This window comes from Lissotriton helveticus, chromosome 1_1 (assembly GCF_964261635.1).
Source record: "Lissotriton helveticus chromosome 1_1, aLisHel1.1, whole genome shotgun sequence".
NCBI classification, from domain to species: Eukaryota; Metazoa; Chordata; class Amphibia; order Caudata; family Salamandridae; genus Lissotriton; species Lissotriton helveticus.
The window spans coordinates 352,560,247-352,585,877 of NC_136057.1; the positions used below are offsets into that span (position 1 = coordinate 352,560,247).

At 47.1% G+C, this 25,631-nt stretch overlaps 1 protein-coding gene across 2 annotated transcripts in view; it reads left to right on the forward strand.

The window, feature by feature from the left end:
* USP18 (ubiquitin specific peptidase 18) overlaps nt 1–25,631 on the forward strand; it is a 204,968-nt gene that overhangs the window by 152,915 nt on the left and 26,422 nt on the right. For both annotated transcript variants that reach the window (XM_078673597.1, XM_078673596.1), the window contains exon 7: nt 18,573–18,668. In XM_078673597.1, coding sequence (XP_078529723.1) covers nt 18,573–18,668 — 96 coding nt within the window. The remainder of the gene's footprint in view (nt 1–18,572; nt 18,669–25,631) is intronic.

Below are 25,631 nucleotides of genomic sequence, written 5' to 3' on the forward strand. Positions count from 1 at the left end.
GTGGATCCGAACACTTAGGGTGTTGGACTATGCGGGAGCACCGGAGTACTCAGTTTACCTAGCCCAGGGGCTGCGGCTGCATAGGGTTCAAGTTGCGTCGGAAACCCTCGTTGAAGATCCAGGAGCCTGAAGAAAGAAGTTGCTGGCAGGCGGCCAGTGAAGGAGTTCGTGGTGATCCAAGCCTGGATCAGGGAAGAAGAAACCTGTAAGCAGAGGGGACCAAGTTCTGAATCACTAGCCAGTGATTTGAGTGGGCACCAGGATGGCACCGGACGAAGTCACCTCAGCCAGGTGAGTGGGCGCTGCTGGGCTCTGCAGTCTCTCGGACCAGGAGGCGTTGTCGGCGACCAGGATGGAGGTGCGAGCTGTCCCACGAAGGTACTTGCTGTCGACGTCGCTGGACCCAGGATTGGGGCAACAAGTCTTGGCAAATGCAAGGGCCACGCGGTGGACCTAAAATGGCGTCTTGGGTGGACCAGGAGGGTCCAGGGTGCTTCTCTGAAGAAGGGAAGAAAGGGCTAGTCTGGAGCAACCAGACCAGCAGTGGTTGTCGTCGTGGAGCGTCGTGAGAGGGCCACTAGCCAACGGGCAAGCGACCTGGACAACGCGGTGAGCAGCAAAGAGCAGAAGGGCCCCACGCAGATCTCGTGGATGCAGGGGGGCTGGACTTCGGTGCTGGAGCTGCTCAGGGTCGGGGCTTCTCTTACCCCAAAGCACTCAGTCGAGGGTCACTCAGCGGTCGTGCTGGACAAGCGTCGTGCAGTTCTGAAGATGGCCGGTCCCTCGAGGTCTCGTCGCACCCACGGATCACAGCTGGGCTGATGATGTAGGTTGAGGTCAGAGGTGCCAGGGAAGCCGGTTCTCGTCGTGCTGGAGCAGTCTTGATCCGGAGGAGAGACTGGCAACAAACCGCGATGCTTGGTTGGTGCCTGCTGCTGCAGGGTGACTACTCCTTAGTCACAAGGGAGAATCTTGGGAAGAAGTCTTGAGTTCCTTTCGTGGAAAGTAGTTTCAGGATTCAAAGATGATCTGATTTGGAAGGGGGCCAGTTCCTACCTTTATCCTGCAAAAAGGGGCTGGCACGCGACTAAGTCCTGCCCTATGGGTGGGACTAGGAGGGGGGTGGTTACACCCCTCTCCTTTGGCGGGCTTTCCCCAGATCAGGGGCTGGAGTGCCCCTGGAACTGGTTCCAGCCGGCCTATGCACAGTGAGCACCGGGGTGCCACTTGCAGTCACCTTCCTCTAAAGCCCGGCCTACCTAGGATACACAAAATCCTGTCTGGGACGGTGCTGGCACCGCCCCTGGCAGGAAACCCTTTGTCCTTGCCTCCTGGGCTGGGAGGACTCCCAGCAGCAGGAGGGCAGACTTGTGTCTCGGTGGCAGCATCCATTTTGTGGAGCTAAGGCTCTGTCTGACTTTAACCGGGGTTACAGGTTACATACATGTCGTGGCCCTCTAGAAGGGTGGAATGCTAACCCCGTCGCCAGAATTGGCGAGGGGTTAGTATTCCAATTCGTATGACAACTTACTCGACATGTTTTGATAAAGCGATACCAGAGTTGGCATATAACCGCGAGGATTATAATGCACTTAAGAGTATATGGTATGCGATATCATGGAAACGGCTAAGGGATGGATCCCGAAAGCCGCAGACAGGCTCAGCTCATACCAGAGTACTATCTCACACGATTCCAAGCACTCTGCCTTCAGGATTGTCAAGGCCTGCCATAGGAGTGACTGATAGGAGATCTGTGTGTCCATTTAGGTTTAGATATAGGAATACTATATCTACAGCAGAGGGTGAGTACACCACTCTGTGCCAGCTGTCAAGCAGCCAGTTGTGTCTGATTTAGTTAGTCAGCCCAGGGGTGGCATAATACATGCTGCAGCCCCTGGGAGACTTCTGGGTGCACCTCAGCCCTGGGTACAGGGACTTGGAGAGGGCCCAGTGCCAATTCAGTACCTGGGTACAATTTGGAGTAGAGAGAACAGCTAGGCTGTGGGTCTGATTAGCAGGCCCACAGCCAGGGAAAGTCGTAAACCAGTGAAGCAAAAAGCAAAAATCTGGGTGATCATAGGATTGCAGACCCTACTCTCCTACATGACCCCCCCCAAACTTTGGGACAATAAGCTAACCTTGACCAGGTGAGTCTTCTTGCTCTAAGTGGAAATACCTGGAGAGCCCATCAGCATTGCCATGATCAGTACCAGGTCTATGCTCCACTGTAAAATCCATCCCCTGTAGGGAAATGGACCACCTAAGTAGTTTGGGGTTTTCACCCTTCATCTGATTTAGCCATAAGAGGGGCTTGTGGTCGGTCTGAATCTTAAAGTGAGTGCCAAACAAGTATGACCTCAACTTTTTCAGGGCCCACACCACAGCAAAGGCCTCCCTCTCAATAGCTGACCAATTTTTCTCTCTGGGGGTCAGCCTTCTGCTAATAAAAGCAATTGGCTGGTCGTTACCATCAAAATTCAGCTGAGATAGAACAGCTCCCACACCCAACTCAGAAGCATCTGTTTGGACAATGAAGGTCTTGGAGTAATCTGGACTCTTTAGGATAGGTGCTGTGCACATGGCCTGCTTTAGGTCATTGAATGCTTTCTGACAGCTTGCTGTCCACTGAACTTTCTTTGGCATCTTTTTACTTGTCAGGTCATTAAGTGGAGTCACAATGGACCCATAATTCTTGACAAATTTCCTATAGTACCCAGTCAGGCCCAAGAAAGCTCGAACCTGAGTCTGGGTGGTTGGAGGAGCCCAGTCCTTGATGGCCTGTATCTTGCTCTCCAAGGGTTGAACCTGGCCTCCACCTACAAGGTGGCCCAGGTATACAACCTGTGTCTGCCCTATCTGGCACTTAGTGGCCTTGATAGTGAGACCTGCCTTTTGCAGTGCCTCTAACACTTTCCTCAGGTGGACCAGGTGATCCTCCCAGGTGGAACTAAAGACAGCTATATCATCAAGATATGCTGCACAGAAGTCATCCAACCCAGTGAGAACTTGATTCACCAGCCTTTGGAAGGTGGCAGGTGCATTTTTCAAACCAAAGGGCATTACCACAAATTGATAATGCCCACCAGGGGTAGAAAATGCTGTCTTGGGTTTGGCCTCCTCAGCTAACCTGATTTGCCAATACCCAGCTGTCAGGTCAAATGTACTTAAGTAGTTGGCAGAAGCCAATCTATCTATAAGTTCATCTGCTCTTGGTATTGGGTGGGCATCAGTCTTAGTGACTGCATTGAGTCCTCTGTAGTCTACACAAAACCTCATCTCTTTCTTACCACCCTGGGTGTGAGGCTTCGGCACTAGAACTACTGGGCTAGCCCAAGGGCTATCTGAGGGCTCAATGACTCCCAGCTCCAACATTTTCTGCACTTCTGTCTTGATGCAGTCTCTGACATGATCAGGCTGTCTGTAGATTTTACTCTTGACAGGCAGACTGTCCCCAGTGTCCACTTCATGGGTACACCAATCAGTTTGACTGGGTGTCAGAGAGAACATATGTCTGAAGGATTGCAGAACTTGTCTACAATCCTGTTGCTGATGTTCAGAGAGGCTGCCACAAAAGACAACACCATCTACTGATCCATCATCAGGATTCTGAGTGAGCAGGTCTGGGAGAGGGTCACTCTCTTCATCCTGTCCCTCATCTGTGGCCATGAGCAAGCTCATGTCCTTCCTGTCGACATATGCCTTGAGCCTGTTCACATGGAGCACCCTGAGGGGGCTCCTGGGAGTTCCAAGGTCTACCAGGTAGGTAACCTCTCCCTTTTGCTCAATGATGGTGTGGGGCCCAGACCATTTGTCTTTGAGGGCTGCTGTGGCCACTGGCTCCAGTACCCACACCTTCTGTCCAGGCAGGTATACAGTCAGGACAGCCTTCTGGTCATGCCAAGCTTTTTGAAGTTCTTGGCTGGCCTCAAGTTTTTTAGTTGCCTTCTCCATGTATTCAGCCATCCTGGAGCGGAGACCAAGTACATAGTCCACTATGTTGGTTGCAGGCTTTTTGAGAGGTCTCTCCCATCCTTCCTTCACCAAACACAGGGGTCCTCTTACAGGATGCCCATACAGAAGTTCAAAAGGGCTGTAGCCAACCCCCTTCTGTGGGACCTCTCTGTAAGCAAACAAGAGGCAGGGTATCAGGACATCCCATCTACGCCTGAGCTTTTCAGGTAGTCCATGAATCATCCCTTTGAGGGTCCTGTTAAATCTCTCAACAAGCCCATTGCACTGTGGATGATAGGGTGTGGTGAACTTGTAGTTGACACCACATTCCTTCCACATTGCAGTCAGATATCCTGACATGAAGTTTGCACCTCTGTCAGAAACAACCTCCTTAGGGAAGCCCACTCTGGAGAACACTCCAACTAGGGCCCTTGCCACTACAGGTGCTGTAGTGGTCCTAAGTGGAATAGCTTCAGGATACCTGGTGGCATGGTCCACCACCACCAGTATAAACTTGTGCCCTGATGCTGTCTGGGGTTCCATTGGACCAACAATGTCAATCCCCACTCTTTCAAAGGGAACCCCCACCACAGGTAGTGGTATGAGGGGGGCCTTTGTTGTGCCACCTGCCTTACCACTGGCTTGGCAAGTGACACAGGAGCGACAAAACTCCTTGGTATTCTCACTCATGTGAGGCCAGTGAAAGTGTGAGACAAGCCTGTCCCAAGTCTTTGTCTTGCCTAAGTAACCTGCAAGGGGAATCTCATGGGCCAAGGTGAGAAGGAAACCCCTCTGAGACAAGGGGATGACCAGCCTCCTGGTTGCACCAGGCTTGGGGTCTCTTGCCTCAGAGTATAGGAGTCCATCTTCCCAGTATACCCTATGGGCACCTGTGGCATTCCCTGCAGCCTCAGCAGCAGCCTGCTGTCTGAGGGGTTCAAGGGAAGGGCAGTCTAACTGGGCCTTCCCCAGGTCTTCTCTGGAGGGTCCCCCTGAGCCCAGAAACTCAACTTGATCAAGTTCAAGCTCTTTAGGCTCAGTTTCCCTCAGCTCTCTCAGATCAGCCTCCTCAGAGACTTGATCCTCAACCTGGGGCAAGGGGGAAGGCAAAGCCTTAACCCTACTGCTCTTCTTCTTGGAAGGTGTCTGGTCCATTCTTCCAGGATCCAGCACCTGTTCAGTGGGGCATCTTCTGGCCTGTGACCTAGTCACAGCAAGCACATGTGCTGGCAAGCCTAACATTTCCATGTGAGTCCTCTGCTCCACTTCTGACCATAGTGATGACTCCAAATCATTGCCCAACAAACAATCCACTGGGAGGTCTGAACTAACCACAACTTACTTTTGGCCACTTACCCCTCCCCAGGAGAAAGCAACAATCGCCATACTATGACTGGTAGTGACGTTGCTGGCATTGGTCACCAGGAAATCTGTACCTGGCATGATCTGTCCAGGGTCCACAAAGTTAGGTGTCACCATGGTGACACTGGCACAAGTGTCCCTATAGGCCTGAGCCATTTTGCCATTTATCAAAGGTGTCTGCCTGTATTTGCCCAAAGTATTGGGACTTACATCAGGGGACATATCCATATCCCCTGTACAGACAAGGACAGCCTGAGTGAGTGTGCCAACTAAGTTGTCAGACTCCTCAGTTCCCAAGGTTAACCCAACTAATCCCTTGGGAGGTGCACTACCACTACTGACTGTACTAGGGGGTGCAGTTGCCTTAGGGGCTGTAGTGGTAGAAGTTTGCCCTCCTCTTTTGGTGCACTCACTAAACCAGTGAGACTTACTTTTACAGTACTGGCACCACCTTTTTGACTGGCCTTCTTGAGTCTTCTTTTTCTGCTGTGAAGCCTGACCCCCACCCTCTTTGGTTTGTTGGGGACCTGTTGAAGACTTCTGGTCATTTTGTTCACTCTTGGCATTACCCTTCTGGTCTGCTTTCTTCTGACCACCCTGGTTCGGATTCTGGTTCTGCTTGATCCTTGTTCTGACCCATTTGTCTGCCTTCTTTCCCAATTCTTGGGGAGAGGTCAGATCTGAATCAACAAGGTGCTGGTGCAACAACTGGTTCTGACAATTATTTAAAATCTGTTCTCTCATCATGAGATTATACAACCCTGTGTAATCAGTAACCTTGCTACCCAGCAACCAGCCCTCCAAAGCCTTAGTGGCACAATCCACAAAGTCAGACCAGTCCTGAGACTGAGTTTTCTGGGTGTCTCTGAACAGCAACCTGTACTGCTCAGTGGTTAAACCAAACCCATCAACCAGTGTATTCTTCAGGACCTGGTAATTGTTAGCATCCTCCACTCTTGTAGTGAGGAGCTTATCTCTACCTTTGCCATCAAAGGAGAGCCACAGTATAGGTGCCCACTGACTCTGGGGAATGCCCTGCACAGTGCAGGCCCTCTCCAAAGCAGCCATCCATTTCTGGATGTCATCCCCTTGCTTAAAGGGGGGCACTATTTTTGTCAGGTGTTTAGTATCTAAACCCTTCTCTTTTTCTCTTGGGAGATTGCTGCCACCAGTGGGAACTAACCCACTCATCTGCTGCTCTCTAGCAAAGGCAAGCTTTTCTTTGGCCAGGGCAAGTTCTTCCCTTTCAATCCTCAGAGCAGCCTGTCTCATTCTGGCTTCATGCTCTATTCTCTGAGGGGAAGTCAATCTCCTCTGGGGAGAGTTCCTTCTCCTCTGAGAAGAGGCATTAGAGTGCAGAGATCTATTGGAGTCCCTAGAAAGAGATCTATCTCTCCTAACTCCAAGGTTAGGCCTACTTAGGGTCAGTACTGGGGGTCCCCCAGATCCTAGCACAAGCAAGTCTAAGTTGGCCCTAGTTAGCCTTCTGACTACCTCAAGACCTTTGTCTGCCTCATCCCCAGAGAGTTCCTCAGGATCCTCCTCCTCAACTGCATTTACAGTGTTGTGGAGGTCTGGATCCCCAGTGGTACCCTCTAAGGCTGGCATATTCCCATCTAGCTGAGAAATCTTTCTCGCATCATATGTCTCTAAGAGACCTATCAGAAAGGGAATGGTGGGGTTAGACCCCTGTTTCAGTTTCCTGGAGGTACACACTTGTCTCATCTCCTGGAAACTGAGAGCTGCATATCTTGACTTGACCTGTGGAGGGTCAATATCCACAAGGGGAGTCTCAGTAGACTCTCCATGGGTAGACATGCTTTTCTAGTGAGGTGTAAGTGGTGCACTTACCTACACTATATGTTTACCTACTGATCCCTTGCTAGAGTTGTAGTTTAGGGTGTGCTAGGCCCTAGGAGCTACAACAGCTGGTTCAGTAGAACTCAGAGTATTCTAAGCTAAGTTATATGTACCTTAGTACTTATGTGATCTTTCAAATGATATTCTTAGGATATGCGTGGTAAAACAACAGCAAGCTCAAATCCCACCGCTGCCACCAATGTGAGAAGTTGGCCTGATATGCAGTGCTCACTATTCTAGTGATCACCCTTATTGATGATTGGTTGTAAGTCAACCTTATAGACCAGCTATCCTAGTAGCATGGATACGAGCAGTCTAAGGCTAAGACCCTAGAGGGCGTGTTAAGCCAGCTGTTTTACCATCACATTACCCCTTGAACACCAAGTGAAAGGACACCACACAAGTTGTTATCAAAAATAAAGTGTATTTATTTATAACAAGACTACCCTGGCTCTTTATGAGACAGGGAGCTAAGCATACAACAAAACTCTTAAAGAATTACTGAAAGTCGCACAATTTACACAAATGCCCGAGGGGCACGAAAAACCATATACACAAGAAGTGGAATGCGAAGTTACTAGCAGGTAAGTAATACTTTTCTAGACTGTAGAAACGCTAGGCCTACAATGCTGAACCCTTAGATTAGAAGCAGGAGGCCTAGGGACGCCGTGTGCAGAGTGGGAACTCTCACGCGTAATGCGGGAACAAGTCTATGGATACTAGCACTTGGCAAAGTTACTGTTCTCGGGCGAACCCGACTAGGTGGGTCGAAAACAAGGGTGGATCCGAACACTTAGGGTGTTGGACTATGCGGGAGCACCAGAGTACTCAGTTTACCTAGCCCAGGGGCTGCGGCTGCATAGGGTTCAAGTTGCGTCGGAAACCCTCGTTGAAGATCCAGGAGCCTGAAGAAAGAAGTTGCTGGCAGGCGGCCAGTGAAGGAGTTCGTGGTGATCCAAGCCTGGATCAGGGAAGAAGAAACCTGTAAGCAGAGGGGACCAAGTTCTGAATCACTAGCCAGTGATTTGAGTGGGCACCAGGATGGCACCGGACGAAGTCACCTCAGCCAGGTGAGTGGGCGCTGCTGGGCTCTGCAGTCTCTCGGACCAGGAGGCGTTGTCGGCGACCAGGATGGAGGTGCGAGCTGTCCCACGAAGGTACTTGCTGTCGACGTCGCTGGACCCAGGATTGGGGCAACAAGTCTTGGCAAATGCAAGGCCCACGCGGTGGACCTAAAATGGCGTCTTGGGTGGACCAGGAGGGTCCAGGGTGCTTCTCTGAAGAAGGGAAGCAAGGGCTAGTCTGGAGCAACCAGACCAGCAGTGGTTGTCGTCGTGGAGCGTCGTGAGAGGGCCACTAGCCAACGGGCAAGCGACCTGGACAACGCGGTGAGCAGCAAAGAGCAGAAGGGCCCCACGCAGATCTATTGGAGGCAGGGGGGCTGGACTTCGGTGCTGGAGCTGCTCAGGGTCGGGGCTTCTCTTACCCCAAAGCACTCAGTCGAGGGTCACTCAGCGGTCGTGCTGGACAAGCGTCGTGCAGTTCTGAAGATGGCCGGTCCCTCGAGGTCTCGTCGCACCCACGGATCACAGCTGGGCTGATGATGTAGGTTGAGGTCAGAGGTGCCAGGGAAGCCGGTTCTCGTCGTGCTGGAGCAGTCTTGATCCGGAGGAGAGACTGGCAACAAACCGCGATGCTTGGTTGGTGCCTGCTGCTGCAGGGTGACTACTCCTTAGTCACAAGGGAGAATCTTGGGAAGAAGTCTTGAGTTCCTTTCGTGGAAAGTAGTTTCAGGATTCAAAGATGATCTGATTTGGAAGGGGGCCAGTTCCTACCTTTATCCTGCAAAAAGGGGCTGGCACGCGACTAAGTCCTGCCCTATGGGTGGGACTAGGAGGGGGGGTTACACCCCTCTCCTTTGGCGGGCTTTCCCCAGATCAGGGGCTGGAGTGCCCCTGGAACTGGTTCCAGCCGGCCTATGCACAGTGAGCACCGGGGTGCCACTTGCAGTCACCTTCCTCTAAAGCCCTGCCTACCTAGGATACACAAAATCCTGTCTGGGACGGTGCTGGCACCGCCCCTGGCAGGAAACCCTTTGTCCTTGCCTCCTGGGCTGGGAGGACTCCCAGCAGCAGGAGGGCAGACTTGTGTCTCGGTGGCAGCATCCATTTTGTGGAGCTAAGGCTCTGTCTGACTTTAACCGGGGTTACAGGTTACATACATGTCGTGTCCCTCTAGAAGGGTGGAATGCTAACCCCGTCGCCAGAATTGGCGAGGGGTTAGTATTCCAATTCGTATGACACCTTACTCGACATGTTTTGATAAAGCGATACCAGAGTTGGCATATAACTGCGAGGATTATAATGCACTTAAGAGTATATGGTATGCGATATCATGGAAACGGCTAAGGGATGGATCCTGAAAGCCACAGACAGGCTCAGCTCATGCCAGAGCACTATCTCACACGATTCCAAGCACTCTGCCTTCAGGATTGTCAAGGCCTGCCATAGGAGTGACTGATAGGAGATCTGTGTGTCCATTTAGGTTTAGATATAGGAATACTATATCTACAGCAGAGGGTGAGTACACCACTCTGTGCCAGCTGTCAAGCAGCCAGTTGTGTCTGATTTAGTTAGTCAGCCCAGGGGTGGCATAATACATGCTGCAGCCCCTGGGAGACTTCTGGGTGCACCTCAGCCCTGGGTACAGGGACTTGGAGAGGGCCCAGTGCCAATTCAGTACCTGGGTACAATTTGGAGTAGAGAGAACAGCTAGGCTGTGGGTCTGATTAGCAGGCCCACAGCCAGGGAAAGTCGTAAACCAGTGAAGCAAAAAGCAAAAATCTGGGTGATCATAGGATTGCAGACCCTACTCTCCTACACATACCACACACCATTGTCTGTTTAACTCCTGGGCATACTAATTATTATGATTGTTACCTATTCCGCGCACCGATGGTGGGATCTGGGGAGGGGGGAGGTTTTCTTACTAATGGTATTTGTTAAGCAATTGGGTAAGACATACCAGGAATAACCTTTACTGGGGTTTCCTGTACTTGATCCTGTTTATACCTAGGGTCCCTACCTTAGAAGACAAAGGAAAGGGCCACCATCAGGGTCTGGATAGCGTGGGAAATGTAATTAACAATGTATGTTATGTGAAACAAAACCCAATACAATTTGTTTAAAAAAAAAAAGAATTTGATGAGGCATCCAATAGTCTGAATAAACAAATAATGAACCCTGTGGCCTATGACATCCAATTTACTCTCCTATTTTGACATCAAACATCTGAGGTCTCTAATATATCTCCATGAAAATTGGCACTTTGGTCTAAGTCAAACACACACATTTAATAGCAAGCTCTGATCTTCACAAATAACCATGTATATCGATGTTATAGTGCTAACAGAGACCTGCCTGAATTAAACTTACCATCCAGTTACAAACCTACGAATTCCTATGGATTCTCCAACACCATTCTTAATCACATAGATAAAACAGGAGGCGGTGTTGCTTAAATTCATAAAAACAGATCACATGCAAGAACCTGAATAATAAACAATACCCTTCTTTCCAAAGTCTACTGATAGAAATCAAAAATGAGAAAAATATAACTCCATTAAAATGTATATAATTGATTAGCCAGAACAACTCTTTGAGTTCATTGGGGCCAAATTGATCTTTCCTGAGAATATATGCATTCCTGAGTGATTATAATCTGTAGTGGGCAGATGAGAAGGGCAAAGCAGTCAATCAACTGCCATCATTCTTGACCAATAAGAATCTGATACAAGACTTCCTAACTCTCACTCATGCACAAGGTGCCACCCTAGACCTTATAATCACTCTAGTGGGTCTAATTAAGGCAGAATAGCCTATTCCGGTGAATTGGTCTGATGATTACTTAGTCCTCTTTACCCTTCTATCATCCAAGATTTGTCTGAGAGAGCAACCAAAAAGACCAAAACAATGGTTTAGAAAATTTAACAGTATCAAATTTGACTCTTTAGAGATCTCAATCAGGTTCCCCCTTTCAAAATATCTCATTAGATCAAGACATCAATGCCATTACTACACAATATGCGGACACACTGTCAGTATTTAGACACGTCTACTCCTCCATAATTAAGTCAAAAGGTCTCTGCAATGGTTCATTTAAGAACTCAATGACCAAATGAAAATCCTAAAACTATCTGGTTGACTATGGAGACAAAACCCAAAAGCACGAAAACTTGTGAATCGAAGCATGAAAAGAAAACAGCAAAAGGAAATTAATCTTCTAAACTAAATTAGCAACGGACAGAAATAAAATCTTCAATGCCCAAAATCACCCCAGAAATCTATTTGAAATGGGAAAAACACACTACACCCTCCAACCTGCTGTTAGTTCAAGCTCCTATGCTGAGGTGTAAGAAATTCGAAAAAGTCTTCAAATATAAAGTAAAGAAGATCGAAAGATTTGTTTCACAAAGTAGGTGTTTTCTCTAGGAGGCTAATCAATTATATACATTTTAATGGAGTTATATTTTTCTCATTTTTGATTTCTATCAGTAGACTTTGGAAAGAAGGTGATTGTTTATTATTCTGGCACCAAGGCCAGTAGATGAAGCTGGATTCACTATGGATAGAAAAGCATTTGGCTTTTAGAGTAACTTCAGAGAAGTACCATTATGAAGCTCATGCAAAGCAACTTGAAAACTGCACCATCCTACCATGTTTCCGTACTCATTCAAAAATCACCCTCAAAGGAAATCTCACAATCCATTGCTACATTTTGGACAAGCATGATCAATATATTGCTTCGTCAAAGGAAACAATGCGACTGCCTCAAAATCGGTCAAGTCACCTATGTACCGAAAAAAATGGGAATGGACACTAATGATCTCAATAACTTCCATCTGGTTTTGAACCTACTGTTTCTCCGTAAAGTGATGGAAAGTTGTGTGGCAATACAACGCAACCAATATATCAAGGGCAACAACCTTCTGGATGAACATTGGTCTGGCTTCCGGAGTTGGTGCAGCACAAAATCTGTAAATCTAATTATTATTGACGACGCCCTGAGGACCTTAGATTCATGAGACTTCCATCTCCTTATCTTTCTAGACCTCTCTGCAGCCTTTGATCCAGGCAACTATCACACACTCTTAAAGACCCTAAAAGACGGAATGAGCCTAGGAGGTAGAGTTCTAAATTTGTTCACATTCTTTCTGGATAGCAGGTCCCAAAGAATGAACACCTGTAGGTTAGTCCAAAGAGTACCACAAAGCCAAATTCCTGAAAAACTCCAATATCTGATTCCACTTCTATGCTAATGATATTCTTCTTTGCATGAAATTTTCTCTCTCCTCCGAGTAACATAGGTTCAGTAGCCTCAAAGCTAAATGAAATTATAGTATGTATCACATATTGTCAATTACCTCAAATTCACCCCTCTCAAAACAAAGTCCCTGCTCATGACACCTTGTACAACAATGGCTCAAAAATCTGTCCCCTGTTGATCATGTTCCAGAGATGTAAGTTGCACTTAATCACCTGGCTCTGTATTAGAGACTTGCCTAGCTAGTCACATAAATCTCTAGCACAGGGAGCACAAATCAAATTGAAATGTATAAGAGAAATTAAGCACCTCATTCCTGAAACAAATCTCAAATGTGTAGTTGAGGTGCTGGTGCTTTCAAGAGTGGACTACAACAATTCCATTTTCTGCAGTGTTATCAAAATTCACTTTGTTCCTCTCCGATCAACTCTCCATGTAGTGGGCACCCTGGTCATAGGATCACAATACTATGACCAGATCACTCAAAAATTGATATCACTCAACTGGCTACTAGTTGAAGTCAGATGCCCGTTCAACATTGCCTAGATCACATACAAAGATATTCACACAGAAGTACCTAGCTATCTTAACCAAAAACTGAACATCTCAGGCGACAATCTGCCCTGAGAGGCCTGGATATACTTTTGCTGAAATATCCAGTCTTCAAAAAAGCAAAGACAAGAAAACAATCTTGCTCGGGGAATGCACCCATCAATAAGAACTCTTCCTAACTATTGAGCTGGTAAGATATTTTGTAAGTGGCAATTACCAAAGAAGCATCCCTGACAGGGTGCTGAGCACACATTACAGCAATGACAACGTAGGACATGCACATCAGCATTTCAGTCTGGAAAGCAGCAGTGGAGATGGCACTGAAATAATTCCAAAACAAAGAAAAAGTAGCATTGGACACAAATACAACATGACAACTATGCCCTGTGCCAAAAACAAGAAGGCACACAATGTCTGTAGTTGTCCAAAAAGACACAAATCTAGCACTGGGGTCACATACACTACATCAAACTTTTGGTGGAACAACTGCTGTGGGTGGACAAAATATTGGAGATCAGTTAAGTAAAAAAACAGGAAACACATGCATGGGAGATCAAAATGTACCCTTTAATACTTGTTTCAACTGTGGACGACCACACTTATAGATCTGTTTGCAACAGTCAACAATAGGAAATGCAACAGATATTGCTTGAGATCTCCATGCCCATAATCACTGGTGATTGGTGGTTGATGTGTGCTTACACTTTTCCCAGCTTCACCTCTTCTTCCATATGTCATATGGAAGTTGGACCGTTGTAAATGATTGTCACAGCACCAGTGTGGCTGCTTCAGTCGTGATATTCCCCCCTGTTGGAGATGCTGATACCTCAGATCAGCAGGTGACCATTCCTGCTGATTTGGTAAATCAGCAAGAAGGCAGACTGTTTCTTCTAAATTCTCATAAATCATGTGTCACCCACTCCACCAGTTTGACGCATGAGGCCTTGTAAATTGGGTAAGTACAACTTCCTAAAGAGGCATGGATGTACTTAGGGCACCTGTGTATTGAGACATGTCAATCCACTGGAGGCATTACATCAAGATATATATATATATATATTTTTTTTTTTGAAAACCTTTATTGACATCAAAAAGGAGAGACAAGTCAAGGCCTACAACCCAGCCGGCCGGCCGCAATGTACAAAACAATCAGGAGTCACCAGGCAAATATCACATAATCAATCAATACAAAGCAGAGGCCGTACAATCATAAAAGGGGGGGAAAAAATTCAGGAACCAAAGGGCTAAAACACAGGAGTAAATAAGGCTTAATTTTATAATATGGGGAGAAGACGTATGACAGGCGCACTTTCAATACGGAGGCATCCGATATCCCGTAATCAACTGCAACATTAATAAGGGGGCATGGGGCCAGAAGATCGGGGGGGATAATACAATGCATTCAAGGAATCAGGATATGTGAGACACAATCAGCCCCTGAGCATTCTTCTCGTAACATGCCCGCCACCCAAGACACTACCAAGCCAGAACAGAGGGATCGGAAAGACAATAAACCAAAACCAGCTCGTCATAATAACTTCTAGGACACCGAGAGGAAAAAGGGGGGGGGACGAGGTAGGGAAGGGGAGGGGGAGGGGAAGGGAAAACGGAGGGAAGACAAAATAAGACAATAAAAAGGGAAATAAAGAAATAAGAAAAACGAAAGGAAGAAGACACGCCGACCCAGGCCCCCCGTGGCAGGAAGACAGGAGACAAAAGGAGTAGCGGCCCAGGTGGGGGTATGGCGATCGGGGAGAAAGACAGCCGATACCTATCAGGAGGATTAACGACGCCACACCCCCCACCCGAAACACACCAGAGGAGGTCAGGACAGACGCGGCCTCACGAAAAAGAGATAGAAAAGGGCCCTAGAACCAGAGGACAAACAAAAAATAGTACCCAACCCACCCGTCCCACCCTGCACCCCTGTAGAAGGCTATGGCCTACCCTTCAGACAGCGTGCCTGTCGCCCTAAACCAGAACCCGAAATATAGCGAGAAGTAAGAAAGAAGAACGAGACAAAAAAAAAACAACAAAAGCGAAGAAAAAAGGACAGGAGGGAGGAGCAGAATAACTATAATCCGAACGGGCGGCCGCAGCCCTCCGCCCAACCAGAAAAGCACAGTCAAAAACAGACCAGGACGACACCCCATCACGCGCAATAAAACATTAAGAGAAGGGGACCGCCCACCTTTCTACGATTAAAAACAATGATGCTACTAAATCGTATACCGGGAATCAAACAAACGTCGTACATTTCACCCCCAACCCTTTCGAGCGACAAATCCCACCCACCACATGGCAATGTAAAACCACATACTAAATACGAAATCAGCATATAGTCAAGTGGAATGGTGACTAACATAGCTACATGGGGGGTAGATAGATCCACAAGGGAGCAATAGTCCGAACCGAAAGTGTAGATGCATCAACAATCGCAGCACGATCAGTGTAAAACAGGAGTTCAGTTGCGCCACTGGATCGGGCGAGGTGGCCCCAGTTATAGACACAGGCAAAGTCTTCGAAGCAAGCACAGGAGGCAGTCCACCAATAGTTTCAGGCAACAATGTCGAACATGGTCGCAGTACAGCATCCAAGTCCCCGGGGTCCGAACCATGAAAAGCAGGGCGCCCCAAAGTCACCGGTGCACTACACGATCTTCGATCAGTGGCGGAGACACTCAAGTCAATCGAGGGGGCGAGGCAATGAAGTCATCGAAACAAGAGGGCGACAAGAAGAAATGGCCGCCCGAAATGGCGGCAGATCGCGGCGGACCCACCGAGACTCCCAGGGCCAGGGAAGCGTGTAGGGATCTCAGGGCTTCCAGGATATCTCTGACCGTCGGCTCACATCCACCAGATCCGCTCCCCACACGATTAGGCAACACGGGCCCGCCGCCACAGGGTGATTCTCGTTCCAGAGGGTCGGCCGCCATTTCGTGAATCAGCCCAATCGCCGCCCACCAAGACCCCCGGAAATAACAGTTCTCAAATGTAGGACTTTACAAGCTCCAGGGGTCCCAGCAAGGGCGGCCTCGATGCCAAAAGGATATCCGTCCAAAACGGGTCTCCGCCAGCACCAGCTCCGGTGCCCCAAACAAGCGGAGTCCGGGCCCCGAGGACCAGGGCCGCCGGACCAAGCAGCGGCGGAGGGAGACCCCTTCACAGAATCAGGTCCCGGGGCCTCTCACCCACGTCGGCCGCGCGGCCACCAGGGCAGGCCCGGGTCAGGATCGCCGGGATCTTCGCACATCGGCTCCCAACACTGGTTCTCGCTCTCGGCCGGGGCCGAGAGCCGTCGGATCCCGCCGGCCAGGTCCCGGTCCAAGTCTCGCAGAGGCCCCGATCCCTCGGAGGCCACAACTCCGGAGCCACTGCACACCGAGACCCCGGGGTCGGATGGTAAGTACAAACAAGCCGTTATGTTTCAATGCCCCAAAAGATGTGTCGTCCACGGACAGGATAAAAGACAGGATAGTCAATCAGGACGGAGGGCTGCGGGAGCCGAGCTAAAGGGCGACCATCACGGCCGCGAGCTAGGCTCCTCCCTCCACATCAAGATATTATTAAATATCTAATAACATTGCGAAATCAGACATGTATAATCAATCACTAAAAGTCCCTCTAGCCACTTTGAAGTCCAGACAGCACCAGTCTAATTTTAAAATCCCAGTGAGTAAAGCAGTGTTAGAGCCACTAATTCTATTTTAGGAGTCGGAAAAACTAAAATGGGATTGTGAATGGATAAAGATTCGGTATCTGGAAGGGGCATGTGGTAGATGCCCCTTTAAATTTGAATCAGTAAGATATGTATCAATGTTTTTCAGATGAAATCTGGTTGCAAAACATTGAAAAGTTACCAAGGTCTTAAAGGAGATGGTAACTCGTTTGCAAATGAGAAGAGGTCTGCTTAGAACCCTTTCAGCCTTGTGATATAAAAACAATTTTGGGAATTTTTTAGGGACCCACTGGCAACTCTAAAAATATATATATACATATTTGTTTAACACAGTCCTGTTTTCCCTCTGGAAAACGTGCTCCTTCAAACAAAAGTTTGATTTATCAATTACAGACATGGTGGTCTGCTGACACTGGGGAGCCACTAATCTTCTGACCTGCCACTTTAATATTCATGAGGTAGGTCAGATTCCAACCCACCTCGATTTGGAATTTTACAAACCGACCAATGAATATATAGGTTGATTCATAACTTTCTTTACTGGTCACAAGAATACTACATGAATACTGCTTGCAACTTACAACCAGTATTTTGCAACTAGTTATGTGAAGATCTGCCTCATAGCCTAAAATGATATTTGAACATGCTTCTAAAGAAATATGTTTTTGTTACTCAAAGACAACAGACCAGTGTATACTATTTATTTAATTTAATTTATAATGCGCGCAGCTACCCAAACAGGGTTTCCCGGAGCCAAGGGACAGCCTAAAAGAGGGAACAGAGAGACAAACTTAGTTTACTGCATAAAAAGCCATGTCTTAAGGTTCTTCTGGAAGCTGGTGTATGTAGAAGCGTTTTTTAAAGGAGATAGGTAGCGAATTCCACATCTTAGGACCTAGATGGGAAAAGGAGCGACCACCCATTCTCACTAGTTTGAATTGTGGGATCACAAAGTCACCATGAGTGGAAGAACGAAGAGTGCGAGCTGGAGCGTAAGGGTGAACAAGTTCTTGGAGGTAAAGTGGCGCAGTGCCTTGCTTTATTTTAAAAATGTAGCAAAGAGCTTTAAACTTAATTCTACTGGTGATCCTGAGCCAGTGAAGGTCGAGGAGAGACTAGGAGATGGAGGCACTTCTCGATACGTGGCAGAGGATACGGGCCGCAGAATTCTGTACAACCTGAAGCTTTCTTAAAACCTCCTGGCATGCGCCCAGATAAAGAACATTACCGTAGTCCAGGCGGGAGGTGATCAAAGCCTGGAACACAGTTCTTTGGGAGGTGACCGGGAGCATCCACATGATCTTACGGAGCCATTTCAAGATGGCAGAACATGTTGCGGCCACTCTCACCACCTGCGGCCGCATGGAGAGGTTTTCATCAATTATGAAGCCCAGGTTGCGAACCTGCGTGACAGGCAAAGGAAAAGGGCCAATTTCCTGAGGCCAGTGTTTGGGGCCCCATAGGTCCCTATGTTTTCCCAATATTAAAACCTCTGTTTTGACCCCATTTAACTTCAGGAAATTAGCTTGCATACATTGTGAGACCTTACTAAGTCCATTCTGGAGAGCTGACAGCCTTGGAGGGAAAAACCTGGAAGATGCGATCACTAAGGAAGGATGTAAGCCAAGATAAGGCAGGGCCTTCAATACCTAGGGACCGGAGGGAGGCAAGCAAGATGGAGTGAGAAACCGCATCGAAAGCGGCACTCAAATCAAGCATATACTACGATTTTAGGGAATCCTATTAGAACGTGCAGAGGCAGTTACTGCTCACTGATTGGTAGTTGCTGAATGTTACATCTTTAGTCTGTATGTCTGTTTTTAATGCCCTTTCTCTCTTATCTCTAGGAAGAGGCATTGGTGATTTTCTTTCGGCCTGAAAAACTAACAGAAGAGAATATGTGTCTGTGTCAAAACTGTGGGGAGAAAACTGCAAGCCTACAGGTAATGATTCAGTGTGGCAGCTAGCTTTCTAAGAAAGGCAAGTGTCCAAGTGCACCAGCATTTTTTAACAGAGTGGGTGTTTGAGTAAAGGTAGAGATGGTGCAGGAATTTCAGAACAAAATACACATTTGCCAGCAGGAGCACCTTGCCAGCTACGTAAGAAAGATTATTTTTTAGGCCCTTTGTAGCAATTTGAAACTACCACTAGGTGGCAACCTAAGACTGATTTGACTTAAAGAAAATTACTATCAATATGTATATAGCTCGAAAGATGACTAATGCTTTTGTGGCAACTTTGTTCCTGTATGCCAGATTTTAGGGTATTTAGCGTCTTCTGGGGCATCAGTTCTATCGCTCCTCCAAGCATACTGACCAATACGAATTTAGGTCATCTAAGTTATAGCACTCTGTATTATGAATAAGTACTTCTATACGAATACTTTTGTGAAGGTTATCCGCCCTATTCAGGGAAAATTAAGAATAGAATTGTTATTAGGTAGTGTGAGCCAGGCAGGTCTGTCCCATCTGCTACAATTATTATAATAAATTGGGCGTATTCCCCATTGGGAGACTCCGGAGCTAATTTCGAAATTGCACTAAGTCAACCCAGTTTAGTCCTAAAGAGAGCTAAAAGATGCAAACTGACTTGGTTAAAAAGCCAGTGTAGGGCCACTTTGTCTATGCTCTCAGAAGCCTTTCAACCCACAGATGGGTAAGAATGGCTCTCCTCGGGCTAGATCCCCTGAAGCCATAAAACGTAAACTTACAATTTATGTAGATTTATGCATTTTAAGGATGTATCAATAAATCCCCAATACAACTGAAATTCTACACAAATTGTAGATTTTTTAGGCAAACTCTTAGAGCCACCTGATTCAATTTTGGAAATAGCGATTTCCTAATTGTGATTTTTGAATCGCAATTAGGTAATCGCTATCCCATGAGTTTCATATAGCAATTCCTAGTGAGTCACAAATCGACCTACCTCATGAATATCAATGAGGCAGGTTGCAATTTGCGACATATTGGAATTGCTAAATTCACAGGGATGGTGGCCTGCTGGGGTCAGCAGAATGGGTTGCCTCCTACTGGACGTAGGTGGTAAAATGTGAATGTTTTGCAACCGCATTTCGGTCACAAAACATTCTTACATACCGCTGTGATTCGGTATTAGAAAGGAACGCCCATCCCAATACAGAATCGCTAACCCATTTTGTGATTCAGTAGTACATTACCGAATCACAAAATAGGATTTGTACAATAGAAAAGCCTTTTTATCTGGTCGCAAACAGCCCGATTATGCTAATCTGGCCGTTTGCGACCTTAACAAAGGTACATACATATGGCCCTCAGTCCACTACTGCCACTGACTGTCTGCAACAGATAAATATATATTTTGTGCATTCCTTTCTTGTTTTTTTCTCAATAGGTAAATATTTTTCCCTGTGCAGTATTTATCTTTATAACCCTGAAAATCATGTTTGTTAATGGCAATTTCACACACAATTTGAATACCTATAACTCTATTTTCTAGCATTAAAATTAAGTGTGGCGTGTTTATGTGAAAATCTGTTGAAAATTTGTTACCACCCACAAAGCTCCGAATCTATGGGTGTTCTTCACCCTCCTATTGACCACTTTGTGCACCTACACTGTAATAACAACATTTTCTTCCCAAAATTTACGATTGTGAAAACTCGAATTTAACAAGAATGTAAATGGTAATGTAAATATCTGCATACTGATTCGATGAAGCAGAAACCTTCACTCATGTTCACAGATAGAACTTTTCACACATGTAAGTGAAATTTACATGTACAAAATGATTTTGGTTGGTGAGTGCTTGTTATTCAGATGATTTGTAAGTCTGCGGTGAACTCCGCTCCGCCAGTGGACTTTGCAGAGTTTTCCACACTCCGCGTTACGCAGAGCTTGCGGAGTTCCAATAAATGTCAAGGTAGTGATCGCGAGTGAGGAAAATCCACCTCCAAGCGAGATTTTTCCTCGTTCGCGATCGTCAACATCAAGTTGGCGAGCGCAAGCATGGAAAATCAACCTCCCGGCGAGATTTCTCAATGCTGGCGGTCAGATTTCTTATTGTGAGTGGTCGCATAAGCTTGCGTTGAGAAAGCGTCCGTTCGCATTGAGAAAGCTGTCGCTCGAGTAAAAATGTACTCATGCAGCATAAAGGAAGCAGCGCCCGCTTGCGATGTGCATGGTACTGTTCGCGATGTTAGCACAGTGCAGACAAGCACCTGCCACTGAAAATCACCGCGAAAGGCATAACGCACTCCGCTGCTTGCAGAACTCCGCGTAGTGCGGCGGATTGTTTTTTTGCACTTCATGATGTTTACTCTGTGAACTCCGCCCAGGGATAATCATTTGTTTGAAGACCGCTCTTATGTTGCAGGAACATTTCACGAAGGCATTTATAAATACATTAAATAATACCCCAGGTGCACCTCAGCACATATTCTTTAACACTTATGTGAATAGGACCCAAAAATTCTCAAATTGGGAACTTCCAGGGAATAATCATATACAATTACCATAAATAGAAAGGACTGTTTCCTCTTTGCACTGTTACTGATAGGAAGTTGATTATTCCGAGACCAATTCACAAAGGCATTTATGAGTATGTGAAGTATTAGTCGCATAAAACTGAGTGCTACTTCACGCACTCATTAAAGCCTTTGTGAATTGGCCTCTTTGTAATCAAGTGAATTACGTGGACACAACCAACACAAACCCAATGATAATGTACAGATGCATCACAATATGAAAAAAATAAAGTCAAGGCTATGAGGATCCGGTCTCCCTTGTCCAGAAATAAAGTAAAAATACAAATTATGTAAGCGCTAAAAGGTAAATGATGTACATACCTCCAGTCCTTTCCAGACTTGACTGCGCATAAGCCTTTCTACCTCCATAGATACATCCCCATCTTCACACCCATATATCAAGAATCCACCATGGTTTAAGGAGAAGTCTTTGTTGATGCTCATTTTGGCTTTATGATATCATATAATATTATTATTATATTTGTAATATGTAATAGTCTTCGCTACATAAACCAGCATGAAAATGCAATGGAAATGCAAATGAAGCAAGATGGCCGCTGACAGTCCGTAAGGAGAAGTCTCACTCCCTCCTCTCCCACGAGGAACTGGTGTTTTTCTCTTCTCAACGCACACTGTGGCACTGAGATATGTGCTTGTGCAGGGAAAGAGAGTAATGAAATTAATTGAATATATTTAAGGATGAAGAAGAATACCTGAGAGCTGAGATGTCATCGTGATAGGAGAAGTATGCTCTGGAGTTTTGAACCGCAACTATTTTTCCAAAACGCTGTGGGCTCCACGTCGGCTATTGCTTGGGTCTCCGATATTGCTAAAAAAAGACTGTGTCGTGTTTCGCGGTTGTTCGAGTTAATTGCTGACAGGGGCAGAGTCTGCTTGTGCAAGCTGAGCTGGCCGAGGAGTGTGATGGCCCCGTGAGTTCAGAAAGCCGCAAAAGATAATAAAGACCAGAGAGAAGAAATGGAGAAAGCGGCATTAAGTGACACAGGAGCTCCGGCAGCTAATTTGCGAACAAAAATACACTCCCGGAGGTTGGAGGAGAGAACGGCCTTGAAGGACGCACTGCGGGAGTCCGACGCTGCTAAAGGTACGGACAGTGCTGTCAAGACGAAAGAAAAGGAGAAGAAAGACAAACAAAAGGAAAAAGGCGCAACCGCCAGGAAAACTAACGCGAATACAAAGAATGGTGAGCAGACAGCTTTGAGGCAGCCTACCTTGCTGGAGGCGTTTTCCCCTGTGAGCGTAGTGAAGGCTAGCGTGAATGTGTGCTCTCTGCCCCCATCTGCCGCTCCCTTGACACCGGAACCAGCTGATCGTATCCACGAGAGAGGGGACGGGACGGATCTGCGAGGTGCTGCAGCGCGGGCTTCGGAAGCACAGGGGAGTGAATCGGGCAAGGAGCAATGGAGCGAGCAGGCTCTCACGGAGAACACCGAGGAAACACAGAGGAAATTTTGGCGAGCACTGAGGCAAGTATTGAGGCAAGTAATGAGCAGTCGTCGCCACCAAAGGGAAACAACCAGGTTGACCCGATTGACATTATTGAACCCCCCCACCTCCAGCTTTCACTTCAGGCAACGCAAGGGCAGCCTACTCGCAGCGGAATACAACATCCAGAGAGAGGGAACATGGAGAACATGAAGAACAAGGAGAAGGCTGTATCAAGTAAGCCATTGACTGATGCGGCGGGCTGACCAAACAGCTTCCGACGGGGTCGGGAGGGCAGAAATGCCATCCAGGAGATAATTGGGGATCCAGTTAATACACTGCACTTAGAGGAGCAAGCTGTTGGAGGAGAAGAGGTGGTTTTGGTTAAGGACTCCCAGATCAGTGGGACTATGCCAGATTTTAGCACACAAGCTGGAGATATTGCTTTGCCTCCTGGATCGCCCAGTGATGACTGCTTCTATTCCTTGAATGAGGGCGAGGGGGAAGAGGAGGGGTCCGACATGGGTTCTGAGACAAGCTCAGGAACAGGCTTAATATCTACAGATGCCAAAAGTGAACTGGTATCTTCCAGATGGGACTCAGACACTTCAGAGGTTGAAGGAGACACAGTTCAAAAACCCTCCCCCCGCCGTAAGTCAAAGGTCCTAACACGTAGGAGTAGATCGAAAGTGGCTATAAATCCCCCGCAGGCGGAAGTGGTAAAGAGATTAGACTGGGACTATACTACTACCTCACATCTATGCCAGGATGGGGGATGGTCTATGCCACCCCAGGAGCGCTCACACGGTGAAGGTCAAGCTCAAGGTCAGGCCTCGGGGTTTGACCTGCTATTTTCTACTTTAAAACAGACGCAGGGGGAGGCCAGGTCGGAGAGTCGTAGAGCAAGGCAGGAGAGCAAAAAGATACAGGGGTCCCTGCGGAAGATGAATAAGTTGTATTCGGACTTAGTGGGCAGAGTCACAGAGGTGGAAGAAAGAACAGGGAATCTGGAGGATGAGGTTGGCAAATGGCAAGAGTTTAAGCACGATCAGGAGAGGACCACAACAGATGTATTACGGAAACTCGAGGATTTTGAGAACAGACAAGAAGGAACAATATAAGACTCCTAGGTGTGGCAGAGGGGAAGGAAGGACAGGATGTGAGGGCTTATGTAATTGAACTATTGAGAGGGGCATTACCTGACATAACAGGGTGGAATTTGGAAGCTGAAGTCCAGCGGGCACACAGATTCCCGTTTGCACAGACCAAGGGCAGCGCCTCAGGCAAACCAAGAGCAATATTGATTTATGTAAGAAACTACCTTTTGACAGAGGAAATTATGGCAAAAGCAAAGCCACAGGCCAAATGTCACTATAAGGATGTAGAATTTTTTGCAAGGCCTGATTTCTGCCACACCACAGTGGAAAGGAGATGGCGGATGAGGGAGTTAATAACTCCATTTCGTAATCTAGGGTGTGAGGTATACTTAATGTTCCCCAGCCGACTTAAAATCATCAGGAAGGGGCAGTTCAAGATATTTTACTCCGAGATTAAGGCTCGAGAATATCTGGTGTGGTTAAAAGAAAATGGAGCACGGACAGACACGATGGCTCTAGTGGCTCAAGGTACTTGAAAAACACAGCGATAGATTGAATATAAGATAGGGTGAGATGCTGATCTAAGTAAAGTTGACAAGGAAATATGATGTGCCAGTAACAACATGTGGGAGGGAGAGGGGGGTGAGTATCCTGGGGGGCACAGCTGTCACGCATAGGTCTTATGGACCTATTTGCCAGTAGGGGGGGAGGGCACGCCAGGGAGGGCTTTCAGAGGAGGGGGAGGGGATTAGAGGTGGGCACAGGGCACAGCACAGGGGCACAACATACAAAATCAAAAAGAAAAAAGGGGGAATTAGTGGTTTGCAGTAAGCAGCCTCAGAATGAATCTTTTACGAATTAAATTTGCAGGTGGAAGTGGTTAGGACAGCCACCGGATGTCTTTTAATGGCTACCCGGATACTATCTTGGAATGTATGTGGTCTAAATGACAGGCAGAAAACACAAAAGGTCTCCATCTTATTAAAAAAAATGAGGGAGGATTTTTTACTGTTACAGGAAACGCACATTATGACAACTGAAATATATTTGTTAGAGCAGCTAGGGTTTTCAGTTCTAGCCTTTTCAAAGCAGGGCTCGAGAAATAGGGGGGTGGCCATATTATCAAGACGTAGGGATATCCAGATAAGGAAAAAAATGGAAGATGCATGGGGGAGGTGGGCTCTGGTAGAATGTTTGGTTGGGGGAGAATGGATAACTTTGGGATCAGTGTATGGATCTACGGGGGATGACCCAGAGATTTTTGAGTTCCTTGACGTTGAGCTGGCTACCTGGGCCCCTAGAATAGTGCTTGCAGGGGATTTCAACATTGATGGAGCAGGGGGGTTGGGATTGGGGTCAGGAGTTCATTCTTTCTATCATGGGAGGAAAAGGAGAGTCTTTCGAGCATTGGGAAATCTAGTAAGGAATAATGCCCTAATAGATGTCTGGGGTAGACTTAAGCCAGGAGAAAAGGGATATACATATTTTTCTGCACCCCGTGAGCGTAAGACTAGATTACTTTTTGGTTACCAACGCATCCCTGCCTGCAGCTCAAATAGAGAGGTTACCACGGTTGTTATCGGACCACAATCACCTAGTTTTAACCTTGGGTTTATCACCCACCAATGGTGAGAGGAGAGCATGGACTTTCGAGAGAGGACTCGTGGAGGATGAGAAATATATACAACACATGACCCAGTGGATTGAGGGATTCTTGGAGATTAATAGGGGTACTGCAGCAGTAGGGATTGTATGGGATAGTTTTAAGGCAGGGGTACGGGGGAAACTTTGAGTTGTAGTGCAAATAAATGGAAGATAGAACACCAGAGAAATTTGGCATTGCAAAGGGAGATGATTCT